The 20,369-nt window shown below is 42.1% G+C and overlaps 2 protein-coding genes across 3 annotated transcripts in view; one reads left to right on the top strand and one right to left on the bottom strand.

Annotated features, from left to right (window-relative positions):
- mmp15b (matrix metallopeptidase 15b) overlaps positions 1-2,053 on the bottom strand; it is a 30,483-nt gene extending 28,430 nt beyond the window's left edge. The window contains exons 1-2 of one of the 2 annotated variants that reach the window (XM_040125165.1): positions 1,492-2,053; positions 1,032-1,227 (exon numbers count right to left, since the gene is read on the bottom strand). In XM_040125165.1, coding sequence (XP_039981099.1) covers positions 1,032-1,151 — 120 coding nt within the window. In that variant the 5' untranslated portion in view covers positions 1,152-1,227; positions 1,492-2,053. Of the gene's footprint in view, positions 1-1,031; positions 1,233-1,491 lie in introns of both variants that reach the window. The other variant, XM_040125175.1, reaches the window with a different exon arrangement.
- LOC120788914 (adhesion G-protein coupled receptor G5-like) lies at positions 14-14,963 on the top strand. The gene is made up of 16 exons (XM_040125189.1): positions 14-41; positions 3,984-4,113; positions 4,630-4,667; positions 5,419-5,654; positions 5,745-5,820; positions 6,180-6,321; positions 7,626-7,745; positions 8,966-9,091; positions 9,263-9,308; positions 9,489-9,583; positions 11,347-11,462; positions 11,896-12,164; positions 12,276-12,372; positions 12,751-12,880; positions 14,075-14,222; positions 14,854-14,963. The coding sequence occupies exons 3-16, from the start codon at positions 4,660-4,662 to the stop codon at positions 14,946-14,948; spliced, it is 1,704 nt and encodes a 567-aa protein (XP_039981123.1). The 5' UTR covers positions 14-41; positions 3,984-4,113; positions 4,630-4,659; the 3' UTR covers positions 14,949-14,963.
- The last annotated feature ends 5,406 nt before the right edge of the window (positions 14,964-20,369 follow it).

Raw genomic sequence — 20,369 nt, forward strand, 5'->3', positions numbered from 1 at the left:
GCTGGCGAGGAGGAAAGACCCCTTTGGATATCTTGACGGAGGTATGAGCTGGGCAGTTTGATGATTAACTGAAGAAGTTAGATTACTACACAATGGCTTCTAAAGTGATGATCTGTGCAAGTGTGTGGGCGCATGAGTATAATGCCTTGCTTTCCTGCATGTTTCCCCCTTAACTTGATGGGAGAAGGGGACATGATTCCTCAATTCTAGTGCAGCGATTAGTCCAGAGACCACCAAGGGACTTTGAGAATGGTGTGACGGGAGGGGGAGGGGCGGCAGAAAGACAAAACATATAACTAAAAACATGTTGACTTACTGAAAGAGATGGGAGCCCTGGGGGGGGGGGGGCGCATGAAAGATGAGACAGGGTCAAGAGTGGCTCACTGAGAGGGACGTTTTTCTAACCCTTGTGAGGCAATGTTTGTAAACAGCTGCAAAGTAAAAGTCCTTAAGTTCACACACTGTCCCGTTATGCCTGCTACATGGTCATTTCTGAGGTTAGGCTCTTGTTCTTGTAGACTGTGCACCGGTCAACTTTTTCTAACCAAATGAGGGAAATAAGAGGGGATTAGAATAATAACGAAATTCGCATCGGTGTCATAAGCCAGACGTTGTGTGGTCGATAACTCTCGAATAGGTGGCGCCTCAAATCTGTTTAGCTGGGTCACGTTTGAGGCTATTACACAGGTGTAAACACCATGGCCTTCACATCAGCTGATCCAAATGTGACCATTAACCTATAAGCTACAACTTTGTATAAGGAATTGTTACAGTATACTGTTACCAGGAGAATAACCTTTGAATAGCGCTGTTGTGTGATTGTTTTAAGGACACGCCGAGTATTACTTTCTGGAGCAGCGGTGAATCCCTTATTGTTTTCGGGTTTTTTTGCGCCAATTTCAAAGAGTGCAGTGCTAAAAATTGCTAAAGTCGATATTAGAAAGTAACCCCTGAGCTCTGCTGCTCTTGTGGGGTTCGTTGCAGGCGAGCGTGACCTAGCCGAGAGAGCTGAGCCGCTGCCGTGTTTTTACCTCGGCGCTGAAGGAGCCGTCATCCTCCGCGCCACGCGCCGCGAGCGCGCACAGCCCCAGCGCGAGGAGAGTCCGTCTCCACAGCAACCAAAAGCTGCGGTCCCGCGGGGTGGAGGCCATGGTCTCGGCTCGGGAGAAAGCCCCTCGTCGCTGGTGGCGGTTCAGTCCCGACGGCGAGATGTCTTTCGACGAGTTTCTACTCTTGAGTTAAAAACAAACAAACAAACAAACAAACAAACAAAAACCCTGGTTAAAAAGACGTTACAGACGACTGTTCCCTGTCTTCAACAGTGCACTTGTATCCTGGAAAAGAGCTCCATTCCGGACTTCCAGTCAGAGCCGCACTACAGAGTGACCCTCCATAAATGTCGGCGAGAGCTGTCCGCGCTGATATGTGAACCTACGAGTCAGCGCAGCTTCCTCCTTTAAGTATTCGACGCCCGACGACGGGCGGCCTCACCTTTCCTGACGCACCGGGCTCCGTAGCGGGGGCCAAACCCCGCCGGGGCGCACGTCAATTAGTGACCTCGCCAAAGACCCACGACGTCTCCGGCGGCGCCTGCTAACAGCGGTGCGGGTCCACAGCAGAAACGCCTCGGCGAGACGTTAGCTGCTCACATGTTCCGATTCGGTGGGGCTGGCAGCCGCCTCCCGAGGTAACGCTGTGGGAGGCGTGAAAGTTGCGAACTGGGACACAACAGCCAAACGATGAGCCCAAAAGTTCCCCCCGCACTCGGCCGACTCCTTCAGCAGCGGCTTCAGGCAGTGTCGCGTCCGACAGCTCTTGTAAAATAATGACACTAATGACGATAATAAAAGAAAGGCAAAGTTTTTTGACGTTTCTTCGCCCTCTACGTCCAGTTTTCCCGTTCCCCGGGGGGGAAATCTTCTCGGAAGCCGGCTCTCAGTTGCTGCTCTCCTGCCCTTGGCCGGTGGCTGGCGTGCGTCGTCTCCCCCGCCGGAGCAGGACGGCTCTGCGGCTGACTGGAGGGAGCTAACCGCCGCACTGCTCTCACCGTGCAGGCGGGTCGAGGTGGGAGTGGAGAGGGGAGCAGAAGGGGAGCCCGAGGCGGACGCCGGCAAACATGAGGCGGACGCCGCCCCCCCCCCCTCAGTGTTTTATAGCTCCACCACAGCGAGGTGATAGACCACATCTCTCTCTCTCTCTCTCACACACACACAATAGCTGAATAAAACACTGACACAATGTGAGATTTAAAATGATTTAAATTGATTTAAAACCATCATTTGTGTGATGAGGTGACCCCAAACTCACTACCCATTGACCAGAATGAGTAAGTGGTCCCCAACACCGCGTTCGCGGGGGGGGGGCACCCACTCAGCGTCTGTTCCGTTCACTGCCATGTTCCTGAGCAATAATAAGCAACTGCGCCGTTGGCCACGCATTGACACTCCACTGGCGGTTTCTTGGGTACAACCTGCCTGAAACGAATGCAGTCTGATACAGCGGCTCTGCAACGAGTCCTCCCGTCACGAAGGAGATTTTGTTGAAATTTGTTTGAGAGAGGCGCCGGGTTAAACTTCGTGACCCTTTGGAGGAGGCAGTTTTTCGGTGCCGTCAAATTGTACTGCATTAAGCTGGCAGGTGTTTCAGGTATTTTGTCCATCCCATTTATATCAAAGAGGGTAGGCCCAATGACAGAAGCCCCTTTGTGCATTTTTTATTTTTTATTTTTTATTAGCTAGATGTACCCAATAGACTGACAACTGGGTGCATATGTAAACCTGTCACTTTGAGATCCTCATGAGCAATAAGGCAGGCCCGTTTTGTTCTTACCTGTGGTGGTCAACGTGAGCTCAGGTGAGAAGGAAGCACCCGTCGTCCTTGCGGATGGACTGATGAGACAGCAGTCCCCCCCCCCCCCCCAGGCAGTTCGCCTGTCATTTGCTCCCGGTCTGCGCGATGGAGACTGTGGAGAGACACGTCCGTAGACTTCGATCCCTATCAGTGGATCCGCTCTAAGGCAAAAGGAAGTAGCTCCTTGCGGCATGGGTGTTAGTGCCCACTCCACAAACAAAACAAGCCATTCTTTTTCTCCAAGCAATCTCGAGCGGTTGCACTCGGGAAGGAGTCAGGTAGCGGTTTGGCACCTGTGGAGACCCTCATCCCTGTGGGTATAGCATGTGGCCACGTTTGCTGAACATTTACAGTAAAGTGCTTCATTTGCGTATAAATAAAAAAATGTGTTTTATCGTCGTATTGCTGTGAGTGAGTAAACCAACGACCACAGCACCGACAACACTGACCTCCCAACAAGAACAAGTTGCCTCTCATAAAAAAATGGATTACTATTGAAGCATTTTCTTTTTTTTCTACATTGATTCATGTATTGATTGTATAAAAAAGCTTTGATTATAATCAAAAGAATGCTACCTCTTTACTACACGGATTCTGTTACCTTACAATATATAATACAGAAAAACAGAATTGCCTCAATATGCTTCCGTGGGCTTTTGGCTTTTTCCTGTACTGAAAATGAATGCCGGTGATGCTAAACAAGACCAACATGCGTAAATTCACCACACACACATTGGTATGATCCGTCGGTGTTCCATTCCATTCAGTTCTGTTGTTTCCATGCCACATGGGCCACCTGGCGGGAAGGCCACCTGCACGACCAGCCCGTAAAACGTGCCGATGGGTAAAGCATAACGTGCCGCACGCACATAAAGCCGTGGAATGCGCGCACGGCGTCACGAGCTACAGGTGGGTCCATAAACGCACATCGGGTCGTACGGTAATTAACAGTAACAGGTGGCTTGAATGCAGGTTCTTATGATGACAGTACCAGCTCCAAAAACCACCAGGAGGACTCAGGCATTTTGTTTTTATTCTTAACAATGTGGTGGGGGAAGAAACACATGAATGCACTGTTTTGAAAAGTGTTGGTTTTAGTGTTTTGTTTTGTTGTTTTTTTTTCTCCATTGAAGGTCACAACTGAGAGATAGAAGAATGGGAGTAAGAACTGCGCGACTTGCAACACAGAGCAAGACTTTTAATGTGGAACACAAATTTGCTGACCAAGCTACCACGAGAGGCCTCAAACTTTTGCCCGCAACGGTAATACTTTATTTGAAATAACTGATTCTTCCCAGCTTGGGTTTCAAGTTTAATCACAGGGGGGGAAAAAGTCACAACACACACAGATCGGAGAACTAAAAGCTTGCATCCACATTTTGTAGTGTGCTACTCCCCTCTGTTGGTGGGAGCAGTGACATGCAGCCATCGAGCACTGAACTGCTGGTTCAGGATTAAACTAGCTTCCAAGCGAAACCATGAGTTAATGCTGAATGTGTATACAGCATATATGTGCAATGTCCAATGCAGAGTATAAGCTTTTTCAGTGATTTAATGTATATGTATATTTACGGTAGATTAGGTGTTGACAGAGGCAAGAGATAACCCTTGTGTTTTAGTCCTCTGTCTGCTGCTACTTCCTCTTTTTATTTCAGAATGTCATTTACATGTTTTGTTTTTGGGTTTTTTTTAACTTCCCATGAAGTGCTTTGTTTAAGCAGGATTCCTTGCTTGGTCTTGTCCTGCTGTCACATCAGCTCTGTTCTGTATTCTCCTCAGACTAAATAATTTCTACAGGAGCTCAGCAACATGCAAAGGTGGGCTTGGTTTTGATTCTCTTTAGGTCAGAACCATCTAATTTTACTATGTATATTGATTCTGATATTAGGCCTTTTAAGTGTATGGAAATGACTTGTGTAAACATATTTGCTGTTGTATTCCCAGGTAAAGATCAATACATGTGGTTTGATGATTGTGTTTGGACTTCCCTCTGTGTTTGTGTGTAAGGCTTAAATATATGATTTTTTTTTCAATGTTAAAGTCTGATTTAATGTCTTTTTCTTTGCCATACATTTCATGACATATCAAAAAAGGCAGCAAGTCCTTCATGGTAATTTTACTTTTAAATCTTTCTTGTAATATTTGACTTCTGATGCATGACATAGCACTTATATTCTTTTATTCCCGTTCTCTATACTAGATTGTATTTTGCTAGAGTTACTAAGCTTTTTTCTGTTCCTTCACTTGCCCTTATGGCTACCTGAGGGTTTATACCCCCTTTGGGTGTGGTCTGCCTCATGCCCTGTTGAATTACATCATTGTCTTCATTGTCTTGCATACCCTAAAATGGTTTGATGTCAACACTACTCATGCTCTGAGGAAAGTCTACGGCCAAATGACAACAGTGATATTGTGAAAAAATGTAAAGCTTTACAGACATTGTTTGCTTTGATGGTGTGCCACCGTTTTTCTGCTTTTGAATTGATTCCATGACACACTGTACGTCCACTAGTAAAACGCAGACAGGTTTTCTTTCTTCTTTCTAAATGAATCCTCCCCACTCCACAGGATGAAGTGGCGGCTCCTCCGGTGGCTGCTCCTGTCTTTGCTGTCTCATAACATCACCTGTAAAAATCTTGGTGAAAGTTACGGTTTAGGTCAGGGTCCGAAGCAAGTTCCAGGTCAGGGTCAAAATCGAGTCCCAGTGGAATTTAAAAAGCAAGTTTCAGGTCAGGGTCAAAATCAAGGCTCATGTTCAAAATGGAAAAGACAGCAAAAGGAAAAAACACCAAAAAGAAGACTAGGTAAGACGGTTTGTATATGTATTGTATATATATTTATAGAAACACATATACATATATATCTTTAATATTAACTAATTATTTGTTCTGCAGCATTTTCAGATGCCAGACGTTGTATGGAAGATGTAAACAGCATTTTGCTAGATGGAAACGGCCATGAATCTATCAAGTAAACATGCTAATTACATACCAAAGAATACAATTGTTTTATTCTTTTGGGATTTTTATGTTGTATGAGCACTGTTTGTGTGTGTGTGTGTGTGTGTGTGTGTGTGTGTGTGTGTGTGTGTGTGTGTGTGTGTGTGTGTGTGTGTGTGTGTGTGTGTGTGTGTGTGTGTGTGTGTGTTTCCAAATAAGTTTTTAAAATGTACCAGATATGTACAGTACATGAGTAGAGGATGATATAATCTGATTTAATTTGATCTGATTTAAGGTTAAGGCATTTTGTGGTCTAGAATTAATGTTAGGGTTCAAGTAAAACAACTGTAAATCACCATGACCTTATAATTTCTCGTCCTTTTCCACAAGAGCCATGGAGAGTCTACAACAATTTCTAGAGGAAACAGAGGTGAATGAGACTATGTCCTTGTCTGTCAGTCATATGATGGCTGTCCTGCACAAACCCAAGCGCCCCTTCAAAGGACTTGAAATTTATGCCAGTGAGAAGGAGGTAAGGATAATGTGTAATCAGAATTGGAGTTCAAGTCAAAGTCAGGATCGCGACGACATTTTGAATTTGCTGGTAGATTTTTAGCCATCTAGGGATGGCAGTGTCCTCCGCTTGTGCAAAGATTGAAATACTGTATCTCAGCAGCTACTGGAATGGTTGTACAGACATTCATGGTCACCAAATGATGATTTGTACTCTGGCAATCCCCTCAACATTTTCCTCTAGCGCCACCATGAGGTTGACATTTATGGCTTCTCGTGAAATAGCTTGACAGCTGCTAAGATGGATTGCCATGACATCTGATACAGATATTCATGGTTCGCAGACAATGCATCCTAATGATGTTGGTGATCTCCTGTCTTTTCCTCTGGCACCACCATAATGTTGGCATCGATGTAATTTTTATTAAGGTTGGCGTGCAATTTTGAATGTAATGGCTCATCCCATCAGAATGAATTTAATAATTTTGGTGATCCTCTGACTTTTCCTCTAGCAAAACCATCTGGTCAAAGTTTTAATTTGTGCTATAAATACCGGCAAAACACCTTCCCATGTGTTAGCCATCTTGGTTTAACATGTTAGTATGATAAACTAATATGGTGAACATGGAAAGCACGATACCTGCTTAACGTCAGCATATTAGCATTGTAAATGTGAGCATGTTTGCATGCCGACATTAGCATTTAATGCACCGCTGTGCCTAAATACAGCTAGCAGGGTTGTAGACACCTAGTTTTGCTTAATAGATACTTGTTTTTGCAACAGATACAAGCATTTATTTGTTTAGCCATCCTGCTTTTACTATGGTGAGTGTGTAGTAAAATAGGAGGCTGGCAGGGCAAAGCTATATACAAGAAATCCTACTAGAAATTCAGAGAAATTGTTCTTTTTTTAAATGGTGCTGAGTATGTCAGAAGTGTGTTCTCATATAAAATCACCAAAGCTAGTTTTTCGAAGAAATAGTCATTACTACGACTTTTCAACAATGACTAATCATTAGTAGGACCTATTTAAAAATTTTTGGAACTGGTAAGAAAATTACCCATCCAAAAGGATTACATAATATCAAGCAGTGTGCTTTCTCGGCTTGAGATCTCCAAATATAACTTAATCAAGTTGAATTTTGTCCCAGGCCTTTTAATTGAGAATTTATACTGTGTTGAGCAAGCCTTAATCGCAAACTCAAATTCTTTCCCTGCTGTCGATCAACATACAAATGTAGCTGTGTGAGTTGCATTATTATGTTCCAGGTATTTTGACGGAGTATTTCTCTTCCTCTTCTTGGCACTGTGCTTCTGATATAGGCAATGTCAGACCAGGCTGTCGCCAACACCAAAGTGAGTGTTCGACTGCCGAGAGAGTTGGACCCTGGATCAGACAACACGATTGTGTTTTGCTTGCTTACCTGGCCGGAAACAAATGGGGTCAGAGACAACATGGATATATAAAATTTAGCAGAAAAGATTCTGATGAGCTATTAAAGACTATATATTCATTTTGTGTAGTTAAATGATCACTCTTGGTATTGCATATTTTAACCTAACCAGTACTTTTAAAAATTCGATTATTGTTGTTTTTTTTCCTGGGTCTTATTTTCCCCATTTTTAGTCAACTTATTTTTAACTATTGCTTATGACTGAAACCATTTTATTCACTAGATAGGGAGTTACTGTCCTCTGAGCCTGTATTGCTATCTGGCCTACCATTGAAAACGTTCTAGATATCCCCCTGACCACCAAAATACAGCTTAGTACACAAGGCAAAAATACAAGCAATCAGATTTTAATCTCTCAATTTAAGCCATTTACCTAAACCGTTCAATTTTAGGTGAAAAACAAGGGACTGAAATTCTCCAAAGCGCTTTGCACAGCTACTCCCTGGTTCAGTTTTGACCTGCAGGTTTTTGCCACAGTCCTGGTTGAAATCATTGGCACCCCTAACTTTTAGGTACAGAATTAAGGATATCTCCAAAAATAAATGAAAATTAACCAATTTTGTATAATCAAAATATTTTTGTTAAAATGTCTAAGGTTACTGAAAAAAATGAAATAAAACAACTAAACTTGCATAATATTGAAACAACATTCACTTTTTGGTAGTTATTGAGTTTTTTTTTTTTATTCAGCTGCCACTGAATGTAATAGGAGAAAATACTGTAGTGATTTCACAAATAAACTCTGCGTGATTTTTTTTTTCTTTCAAAAAAGAAAAAGGCTGTCGGGGTCATCATTTGGCATAAATGTTTGACAATCACACAGGCAGAAATCTTTTCCAAAAGAGGAAGAGATTTCAGTTTGTGAAAAGAGGTAATATCCCCAAATGCAATGTTGCAGTAACACATGCTTATATTAAGGGGAACAAACAGTTTTTGTTTTTTACAATTGCTCTCTGCAGTAACATGCAAAATGTAATTAAATACAAGCTTAGAAAAGTTCTTATGAGGGCCAGTGGGTACACCAGTAAAGGTGAACCACAACTTTTCATTAAAATGAAAATGACAGATGATATCAAGCCGTGTAAGAGGATCACTGGGTGGCTTTTTCCTTTTGACATAGTTAAGGTACTTTAAGGATACTGATCAAATTTTATACAATAATTCTCATGGATAAACTGGAAAACTAATTGAATGTATGTTGCACCATAGACCATATTCGGAGCCTCGGGTTCACTGTATGAGAACAGACTGGTTGGCCTGAGTGTGCGCGGAAAGAGTATTTCAGGACTACAGGAGTCTGTCAACATCACCATGAGTCTTACTGTGGGCATAAATGTAACTACAACCTCACTCCACAGATCATTTACTCTAATCTTCCATTCTGTAACCTTGTCTCATTATCAAATAATGCATATATTTATATGTTTTGCCCAATAAAGGTTAGTAAAGGTTATATATACATACAGTATTAACCTCATTTAAACATGGTATGTCATTGTGTCACAGGAGACCCAAAAACCCAGATGTGTGTTCTATAATTTTTCAGGAAATGGTGAGTAACCAAACATCACATTTGTCATGAATAAATAATGATAAATAAAGAGAATTATTTCTTTTGTTATGAGGATGATAAGTTGGATTCTTTGCGGTTTTGTGGTTTCACTCATGACCCGCAAAGTGGGTTGATATATTTCAAATGTGACAGCATCATTGTCTGTCTTTGTCCTACCAGCATATAGCAGTAGTGGCTGTCTAACGCTATGGGAACGAGGTCAGAGTTACGTCACCTGCTCCTGTGACCACCTCACATACTTCGGTGTGCTCATGGTAGGAGTGGCCTTCTTTCATTATACAAAGTAGAACTGTAGAGAGAAAATCACACCAAAGTGATCAATGGCTCATTAAGAATTAACTGCTTATACTGTAGAAAAGAATCCATAAGTTTTTTTAAAATACACATGCATATATGCATACATTTGTATATGTATTAAGTAAATCTACACTTGAATGACTATAGACTGCAACTACTAGGGTGAGAAAGAAGATCGGACTTAATTTTCACAAAATACTTGTGGCACAACAGACAATACTGAGCTTAACCCAAAAACCACAGTGTTGCATAAACTCTTTAAAAAAAAAAATACTATATAGACAAAAAAAACCAGAGTATATGATGGGTAACCCTCCAACACAGCCTCACACATATATCTAAAAAATCGTGAATACTCTAAATGAAAGTCAGAATCAACTTTATTGGCCAAGTACATCGACACATGCACGGAATTTGACCCTAGTTCAGAACTGTACAGATGAAGGCAAAAAGCAGAGCAAATAAAACAAGCTTTGAACAACTTAGAACAACTTCGAAACAACTAGAACCAAACACACACACACAACCCACATCTAGTGTGTATGTGTATACATATTTCTTATAAGGTGGTTTTATGTGCATATATTGAGGGTATACAGTATGTACAGTTAGACTTGAGTGTGACAATGAAAGGATATTATCCAAATGTCATTGCACACTTCTCATGTTACACATATAGAATAATTATGCACCATAAGATGATTTTGTATGTAATATACAGTTAATCTGTCATGTTTTCCTCTGTGTTCAGCTAAACAGCATGCACTGCTCTGTGGTAGTGACCTTTCTAGTGCTGTCTACAAGAGTGTCGTTCTCGATGCTACCACTAGATGGACCAAGAGTTTAAAATGAATTAAATACTACACATAGTGACTTTAAGTAGGAGTAGCGATAGTTACTGTGGCTCAGGAGGTAGAGCGAGATACTGAATCCCAATTGCCCCCGCGAGCGAGAAATCGTGTGTGTGTGTGTAGAGCACAGTGTGTATAGAAAGAGCGCTGTGTGAATGGGGGAATGGGGCAGTGGTGTAAAGCGCTTTGATTGGTCGATCAGACTAGAAAAGCTCTATATAAGTACAGTCCATTTAGATCAATTACAAGTAATCTTGCGTTCAAAATTCGTTTAAGTAAAAATAAAGTATTAACAGCTGGTAAATAAAGTATCAACAGTGGAATTAGTCATTTTTACAAGTGTGTATACACTCCTTACACTGTATTATATATTATATGTGTATTGTATTTATTAAATTGTGGGATTATTATTACGGATGCATTTACATGTAAATTCAATGTTAAAGCCATGTGGCGGTGGAGCTGATTTTAACCAGGGTATGTACTTTAACAATTTTAATCTGTAACTAGATATCGTGTCTTGAACGCCTGCAGATTTTATATGTAAATTTTAATATGAAATATAACTTGTAACGATGGCTAAGAAGCAACGGTAGTGGAGTAAAAAAGTACCATATTTGTCTCTGAAATGTAGTAGAGTATAAGTATAAAGTAGCGTAACAGGGAAATAGTACAAGTAAACACCTTCAAAAAGTGCCTCATATAGATTTTTTGAATACAAGACTTAGTTACCCAGCACCACGGTGAGTGCTTATGTACAACTTAATGCAAAATCTCTGATCTGATTTTTCATTACAGACTAAATATAACAATACAAATACAGCAAGCGTACAGCTGAAAGACAGAGTTCCTTTGTATTTCGTCCACAGGTGCCCACTACCCCCTCACCTGAAGACCGGGAGATTCTGATGTACATTACTCTGATTGGTTGTAGTCTTTCCCTCTTTGCCCTGGTCATCACTGTTTTCCTCTTCATCACAAATAGGTAATTTATTCTTCCGTGGTAGATTATTCTCCTAACCTTTCATTGTCTTTTATCCTTTCTTACCTTCAATCTGTCATCGCCTCTCACATATTTTCAGTTACAGCAGCATCCTTCTTTTCTTGTTCCCATCACTTCTTCAGAGTCAACTCTCCCCTTCTTCCCTTGTTTTACTTTTTCTTGCTGCCCTTTCTTATTTGTCCATTTGTTGCCTCATTTGTTTCTTTGCTTCTTTCAATTACTTTAAAATGCAATGTGCTCTCCTTCCCTTCTTATCACATTTTGTCCCTCCTTACAGTAAATGCCAACTCTTCTTCTTTATTTTCTTTATCTCCATCCTTCCGTTCTTCCTCCACTTTCCTAGTTTCATTGCCACTATGATATGTCTGCACATACTTTTACACTTGACATGGATCGATTTTCCTGTGTTTGACAGAAATATCAGAGCAGATGTCTCTATGAAGGTCCACATCAACCTCGCCATTGCCCTGATCCTTCTCAACCTGCACTTCCTCCCCAATCAGACAGCAGCAGCACTGTCCTCCACTGGACTTTGCCTTTACATGGCTCTTTCTCTTCACTACTCCCTGCTGGCCACTTTCAGCTGGATGGCCTTAGAGGGGTTCCACATCTACCTTCTCTTAGTCAGAGTCTTCAATATCTATGTCAACAGATACCTGCTCAAACTCAGTGTGGTGGGTTGGGGTGAGTAAGGTCACCAAGGCTAGGGACCTACAAGTTGTCGGTATCAGCTGGCAAACTGAATGACTGTTGGCAAAGAATCAATCCCTTGCTTAATCCTTGTGTTTCCTGCAGGTATTCCTGCAGTCATTGTGTCCCTGGTGGTCATCATAGACAGAGGTGCATATGGTCATGTTAGTCTGGACTCGTCTAACTCCAACAGCAGTACAATGTAAGGGAGAAGCGGGAGAAATTTGCCAGCATGTACAGTCTAGACTAATACGTAACTTACTGTAAACATGCAAAGCACTTTGCATGTGCTTTAGAGTGTCTGTGTATTTTAACACCATTCACAGTAACAGCAGTTATTATAAATAACAATGAATAGGTGGGATGTACTGATATATTCCATTTCATGGGCAGTAAAAACCCAATGTTACCAAGCATCTGATTTCCTAAAGTTGAAACACTGACTCCCTACTAGCTCCATGGACACTTTTACTTCATTCAGCGGAATCTTTAATAAACTGATTTGACCTTTTTATTAAAGAAGGTTTGATTTTTCAGTTTATGAGATTAAATTGTTATTCATGCTCCCTTCTCTGCGCAGATGCTATATAACCAATGACACAGTGAAGATGGTGACTACAGTCGGAGTATTTGGCTTGGTGTTCATCTTTAATGTGATCTTGCTAGTGGTGACAATCAAACGTGTGATGACTCTCTGCCATAGCAAAGAGGTAGGGGTCAGTCTGCACTGTTTGTGTTCTGCTCTTCCTGTCTTTAAATAGGACCTGTAAAGGATACGATTGCTGTTCTATCTATACATAATGATACATAATTCCTCTTGCAGTGGCCACTTGTCCCAGGAAATTTCTGAGCCTGTCAGGGTTGCTGGTAACAGCTCAGGCAGGGTGGACCCAGATGCAGACACAAAGGCGGGATGATGCGATGAAGTAGTTTTTTCATAAATGAAAACAGGATTACAGGCAGTCGAGTTGGACAAAATGGCAGGCAGGTATATAGGCAAGCAGCTAGCAGGAGCACAGGGAAAACACCTGGGGACAGACACAGACGACCTGACAACGAACAAAAAGGGAATGAACTGGTATGCAGTATGTTGTGCCAGGCTGACTGTAGAATGAGATGCAGGTGGGGAGAGCTTAGGTGACTGCAGGGCCGATGACGAGTGGAAAGGGGTATGTGAATGGGCAGGGGAGTCAGGTGAATAGGAACCGGGAGGAATATCTGCGGATATCGGGTGGGCGACTAGAGGAAGGCAGGTCTGGGGAGATGAGGGAGAAACGCAGCTTGGGAGCAGGGAGAAGAAGCTGGAGACATGGGCCAAGGGGAACATAGAGGCAGACCGTTACAGCCTTGTTTGAATATTAAACTATATATTTGTGATTCATTTGTCAAGATATCTGTCCACCCTCAGTAAGAACCAAAGGGCTTGGCGCTGAGTGCCACAGATGCGGGAGGGAAGTTGGAAACTACTGATTAACACATTGTTTTGGTCTTTTCATGAGATTTATTGACAATAAGAAAAAAAACAGAATATGACCAGTTCCTTATCTTTAAAGGACACATGTCCCTTTTAGAGATTGGGTTGTCCAAACTCTGCTATTATAATGATTTGTCAGTTTGTACCTGTTTAAATCATAGAAGTCTCCCTTGCACACAGTCTGTATAACTGAACAACTGTCTCTCATAGAAAGTACTGAAAACAGTGATGACATAATACTGTATGTATGCCTCTAGAAAGCACAATTTTAAACAAACTGAAGAGGATAAATGTGTTTCTACTCGGGAGTTTTCTAGACTAGGTTATTGTCCTCAAAAGCAGTTTTGGTGTTCACTCTATTAGACTACGTACATTCCAGTGTCTCTAACTGGTCATTTCTGATTGCCTATGACCTGAAAATATGGGACAGAGTGGCCGTGACAGAGCTAAGCGAGACATCTGTACCCTGCTGGGAATCACCAATCTGCTTGGCATTACCTGGGGCCTGGTCTTCTTCTCCTTTGGCTACCTGACCACTCCTGGCCTCTATCTCTTCTGCATCCTGAACCCACTGCAAGGTCTGCACAACCTGCTTCCACATGATCAGCTCTATTATGTGGCGATGTTACTGTAAATATGACAGGAAGGGTTATATGAGGCAACTGTAACGGCAAAGTTGACAGTTGTCAACTTATGATTCCCACTTAAAATGGTGGGATATTTTTCAGGTTACATTCAGGGTGGGGCACAGATGTGTGTAACTTCCATAACTACTGAAATTTGAACATAGCAAGTTATATTACTACACATTTATGCCCAACTAAGTTGGTTAGGAGCAGGAACTGTAATCCTGTCCAGGCCAGACCATATACGTTAACTTGGCTGTAAATGTGTAATGAAAACACAAAGTTGTACCGCAGAACAAGGATAGCTTTCTGTGCCATAGAATAAAAGGCTAAAGTCGATGGATTCTTAACCGTGCAGGCCGAGGACATTTATTCCTATTCCAAACTGACATGATTACAGAAACAACTACATTTATTATAACATAGATGATTTTACTTGGAGTGAAAAATAGCCTGACTATTTGTATATTGATAAACTGTGGCGCGACACAGTTGGATTGTTTATCAGTGGCATTAGAATGATTCTCTCCTCCTGTACTCTTTCTGACACTTTACTAATCTTCTTGTAAATTCATTTACACAGGTTTCTCCATCTTCCTGTGGTTTATGCTGTCTTTGAGAAAGGACAGAAACTCAGCCGCTCAGACGAGCAGTGAAACACGTAGCACCAACCACTAAGTCTACAGTCAGCTCATTATACCAAAACATTGTGTGTGTGTGTGTGTGTTTGTGTGTGCGTGTGTGTGTGTGTGTGTGTGTGTGTGTGTTTGTGTGTGTGTGTGTGTGTGTGTGTGTTCAGGGGCTTTATTCTGAAATACTGTAAAGTTTGACATTATTTCTACTTTAGATCATGATGTTGTCATGTACAAAAACACAGCACACATACAGTACGAACTAGTACCAACTCATGCTAGTAAGTAAATCTCAGGTTAATTGTAAAATATTTCAACAGCTCACAGTTTCAGTGCTATTTTAAAGCGTCATCATTCATCTCCTTACAGAAAAGCAGAAAATGAGATTTGAACTGAGGACTATTTAGCTGTGATAGTCATACACTTAGCAACTGTCCCATCTTAAGCTTCCTTATTTTTTTTCTACAAAGAACATGCAGTATAAAAGTTGAAAACATATCAGTCATGTCCCGTTTGGCCCTGTAAGGTGTACTATTCAAAGGAAAGCTGTGCCAGGATGTCAACTAAGAAGAAAGATGAAGCCGCTCTAATTGTCCAGGCTACAATGTAATAATACAGTATTTATGGTTATGCATTGTAACACTAGTTCTCTGAACACAGGAAGAGCCCTCACACCAAGGAAAGTGTGACCTGTTTTTATATAGACTCATTGTGGCGTATTGGGACACAAGCCACCACCACCCTTAAAGCACACAATGCAGTTTAGATAAGATGGTTAAGGATTTCTACCTTTTTTATTTATGGGCAGAGTAAGAGGACTCAGGTTTTTCCCATCTCACTCCTTTTTGTGAAAGTTTTAAGAGAAAATGGTGCATTGATAAGATCCCAGAATACTGTATATATGTTGCTTGTTCTATTTGAAATACTGATTTGTGAACATTATCCCCAAATCTTTCTAGTTATAATTTTCATCATATATATATATATATTGAACATTTTTCATATATTTTTCACAATGACAGTGTGTGTTTTAATGTTCAGCAGTTTTTTAACCTTTACTAATTCACTAGTTCACTCATTTCAGCATACCTAATATACAACAATAACAGCTGGGAACTTTAGTGGTTTTATACATTAAGTTTTTGTACATAATATATTTATGTTGATGTTAATAACAGTAAAACAAACTGCAATAATTTGGTTGCCCTGTTTAAAAAAAAGTGCACAATACAAACACCTCCAGTAGACCTAACACAAGCACTGTTGTGTTTTACTTTCAACCTCCACTCATGAACACAGCTCACTATTGTGTTTGTCTGGTTCATCCTGTTCACATCAGAAGTAAGACGACCAAGCATTAATGTAAGTCTTTTCCTTTATTAAGTTGAAGGCCTACTTGGGGTATTACTGTGAAGGTATTATGGAATTACCTGTCACATTTCTAAAAGTGACATATAGGGATTTTGATGAATTTGATCTAACTACAAAAGTTGAACATTTTAATTAGTTTTCCAAATAGATTTGAAAGAAATCTTTGAGATGGGTGTCAAAGGTGGAACTGTACAAAAGATTTTGCTCTATTTGGCGAACAATAAAGCATTATGTCTGATGTTTTCTTTTTGAGTTTTGAATGTTTTTGAGTGTTGGATTTTAGATTATGGTTGTAGTGTTACCATTAGGAGAACTGACCCCAAATTTGTCATATTTGTACACTGGAATTCTGTGTCCATGGGAGGGCAAGAGAGAAAGACTAGAAAGTAAATAATGAAAAATGTTGAATTTTTTTCTTTGTTGTCCTTTATGCATTTATACCACAGTTGGAAACTGGAGATTAAGTTAATATTTTTGAGTATTTGCTATCACATCAATTACAAAACACTTGGCCATGTTCAGGAATAGAATAAGAGTTTTATTGTTATAGCAAAAGGTGCCTGTCTTGTGTTGATTCTTTTGTTTGACCTTACAAAAGTGTTTTCTTTTGGATGTAAGTTAACTCACATCTGAGATACACTGACTGTATCTGTACTAAAATGTAGCTTTATTTCCACTTTTCATTTATTCCATTAATCACACATTCAGAGGAAGTACAATGGTTCCCTTACTGCTGTTAGTGCTGGTTCCCAAATCGCAGGCTGACAAAGGTAAGAAGGTTTGTTTTATTAGTTTAGATTTTTGTTTGCCAAAGAAAGAGTAATGCATCTATTCAAAATTGGTACAAGTAGATATTATTTATTAATTTATTCATTTATGTTTTTGGTCTTTATTTTTAATTGTCACAAACTTAAAGGAACACTGTACCTGAAAAGGAAAATATAGCTATTATCTACCAAGCCTATTAAAGCAGCCATAAATAACATACACAGAGGGGTTATCTAGCACAGCAGGACACAACAGAACTAGCTGAGACCTGGTTCTGTGGAGTCAGATTTCCCCCAATCCAAACGATCATCCTACAGTGATAAAAGTTATTCACATTTTGTTATCTTGTGTTTCGTAAAACTCCTAAGACATTCAGTTTCTTTTAATTTGAAAGGTACAAAAATGAACTTACAACAGATTTGTCGCGATTACATTACAAACAAAGCAGCTGAGTCTAAGTGCTTTACGAAGGCAACTGAACTTGCAGGGAGGAGGAGCCAGAGTTGATGCAGGAGGTGGAGCAGTACCAACTAAATATAGTTTGGGTCACCTCCACACACAGCACTAGCTCTAGAACCAAACTCCTGAAGAGGGGCTGGACTCTATCCTTTTCCAGAGTTGCCCAGTGTGAGAGGCACTGGGCGGTTGTGGGGATACTCACAAGTCCCCGGCTGAGCGCCGCTGTGTTGGAGTTCTCCCCGGAGAGCAAGAGGGTCACCTCAATGTGACTGCAAGTTTCGAAGAGGAAGGCTCTGACTGTTGTTTCTGCTTTTGTGTTTAATGGCAGTTCAGAGTATCCAGACTCCTTGGAGTCAGTGGTTGGGTCTGTGGATAAGGCATCACCTGGGGACTCTATAGTCCTTCTGGGGGACTTAACAATCATGTGGACAACAATGGAGAAACCTGAAGGGTGTTTCCTGGGAGGAGTGGCCTGATCTGAACTTTAGTTGTGTTTTATTGTTGGACTTCTGTGCTAGCCAGGGATTGGCCATAACAAACACAATGTTCAAGCATGCGGTGGTTCATACATGTACTTGGTACCCAAACACCATAGGCCTATGATCAATGATCAGCTTTGTGGTAGTATCATCTGATCTGTGGCCATATGTCTTGGATAATCGGGTGAAGAGAGGAGCAGAGCTGTCAACTGATCAACACGTAGTGGTGAGTTGGATCAGATGGCGGGGGAGGTGGCTGGAGAGACCTGGAAAACCCAAACATGTAGTGAGGGTGAACTGAGAATGTCTGGTAAAGGCCCTTCTCCATGAGACTTTTAACTCCCACCTCTGGAAGAACTTTGTCCGCATCCCAGGGGAGGTTGGGGACATGGAATCTGAGGAGACCATGTTCAGAGCTTCCACTGTCGATGCGCCTATTAAGGGGTTATGGTCGTAAGGCCATCAGTGACTGTCATGGCAGCAACCAAAAAACCTGCTGGTGGACACTGGTAGTGAGGGAAGCTCTCAAGCAAAAGGAGGAGGCCTTTTGGGCCTGGCTGGCCAGGGGGTCTTCTGAAGCAGCAGACAGGTACCAGCAGGCCTGAGGGGCTGTAGCTCTGGCGGTCTCTGACACAAACACCCAGATGAGGGAGGAATTTGGGGAGCCTATGGAGAAGGACCTTTGGTTGGCTTCAAGGAAGTTCTAGCAAACCATCCACTATCTCAGAGAGGTAAAGTAGGGCTTGGCCCAGACTGTTCAGCAGGGGAGGAGAATTGCTGTCTCAAACTGGGGATATCGTCGGGCAGTGGATGGATCACTTTGAGGAACTCCTGAACCCAACCATCATGTCCTCTGAGGAATGGTTAAGAAGTTCCTCAGTGGCAAGGCACCAGGAGTGGTTGAGATTCTCCCTGAGATAGTGAAGGCTCTTCACATTGTTGGGCTGTCTTGGCTGACACGCCTCTTCAATGTTGCTTGGAGGTCGGGGAAAGTGCCTGTGGACTGGCAGACCAGAGTGGTGGTTCCCATTTTTAAAAAGGGGGACAGGAGGGTGTGCTCGAATTATCGGGTTATCACACTGCTCAGCCTCCCAACCAAAGCTTATGCCAGGGTGCTGGAAAGGGGGCTCCGACCAATGGTCGAACCTTGGATTCAGGAGGGGCAATGTAGATTCTATCCTGGCTGTGAAACAATGGAGCAACTCTTTACCCATGTAAGGCTACTTGGGAGTTTACCCATCCAGTCTACATGTGCTTTGTGGACTTGGAGAAGGCCTACGACCGGTTCCCTTGTGGGATCTTGTCAGGGGTAGTGTGGGACTATGGAGATCCTGGGCCATTGCTTCGAGCCATTCAGTCCCTGCATAACCAGAGTGAGAGTTGTGTCTGTATTCTTGTCATGAAGTAACACATGTTTTCGGTGGGTGTTGGCCTCCATCAGGAATGTAATTTATCACCAGTCCTGTTTGTGATCTTCATCGATAGCATTTCAAGGCGCAGCCCGGGGGAGGAGAATATCTGGTTTCGTGGCCTCAGAATTGCGTCACTGCTATTTGCAGATGACATGGTTCTGTTGGCTTCATCAGACCGTGACCTTCAGTACGCACTGTGGCAGTTTGAAGCCAATTGAGATGAGGGTCAGCACCTCCAAGCTTGAGGACATCTCTCTCTCCCGGAAAATGGTGGATTGCTCCCTTCCAGTTGGGAAGGAGTTTCTGCCCAACGTGACAGAGTTTAAGTATTTCGGGGTCTTTTTCATGAGTGAGGGTAGGATGGAACAGGAGATTGAAAGGTGGATCCGTGGGGCATCAACAATAAAGCGGGCACTGTATCGGACCGTTGTGGTGAAGAGGGAGCTGAGCTGAAAGACAAAGCTTTTGATTTACCAGTCGATATAAATTCTGACTCTCACCTATGGTCATGAGCTTTGGGTAATGGCCAAAAGAATGAGATCGTGGACACAAACAGCTGAAATTAGTTTCCTCCGCGGGGTGGCTGGGCTCAACCTTAGAGATAGGATAAGGAGCTCTGATATCTGCAGGGAGCTCGGAATAGAGCCATTGCTCCTTCGCGTCATAAAAAGCCAGTTGAGGTGGTTCAGGCATCATCTTCTACTGGAAATCTTCCTGGCAGGTCAAACTCGTAGGAGACCCCGGGGTCTCCTACAAGTTACCAGAACACGCTGGAGAGATTATATATCTCATATGGCCTGAGAATGCCCTGGAAGCCCCCAGGAGAAAACGTTGCCGGGGAGAAGGACACGTGGGCTGCCTTGATTGACCTTCTGCCACCTCGATCTGACTTTGGATAAGCGGCAGAGAATGGATTGATAGATGGATGGACATATATATGTCCATATATATATGTATATATATATGTACTTGACTGAA

The sequence above is a fragment of the Xiphias gladius genome, chromosome 1, assembly GCF_016859285.1.
Source record: "Xiphias gladius isolate SHS-SW01 ecotype Sanya breed wild chromosome 1, ASM1685928v1, whole genome shotgun sequence".
In the NCBI taxonomy this organism is placed as follows: Eukaryota; Metazoa; Chordata; class Actinopteri; order Istiophoriformes; family Xiphiidae; genus Xiphias; species Xiphias gladius.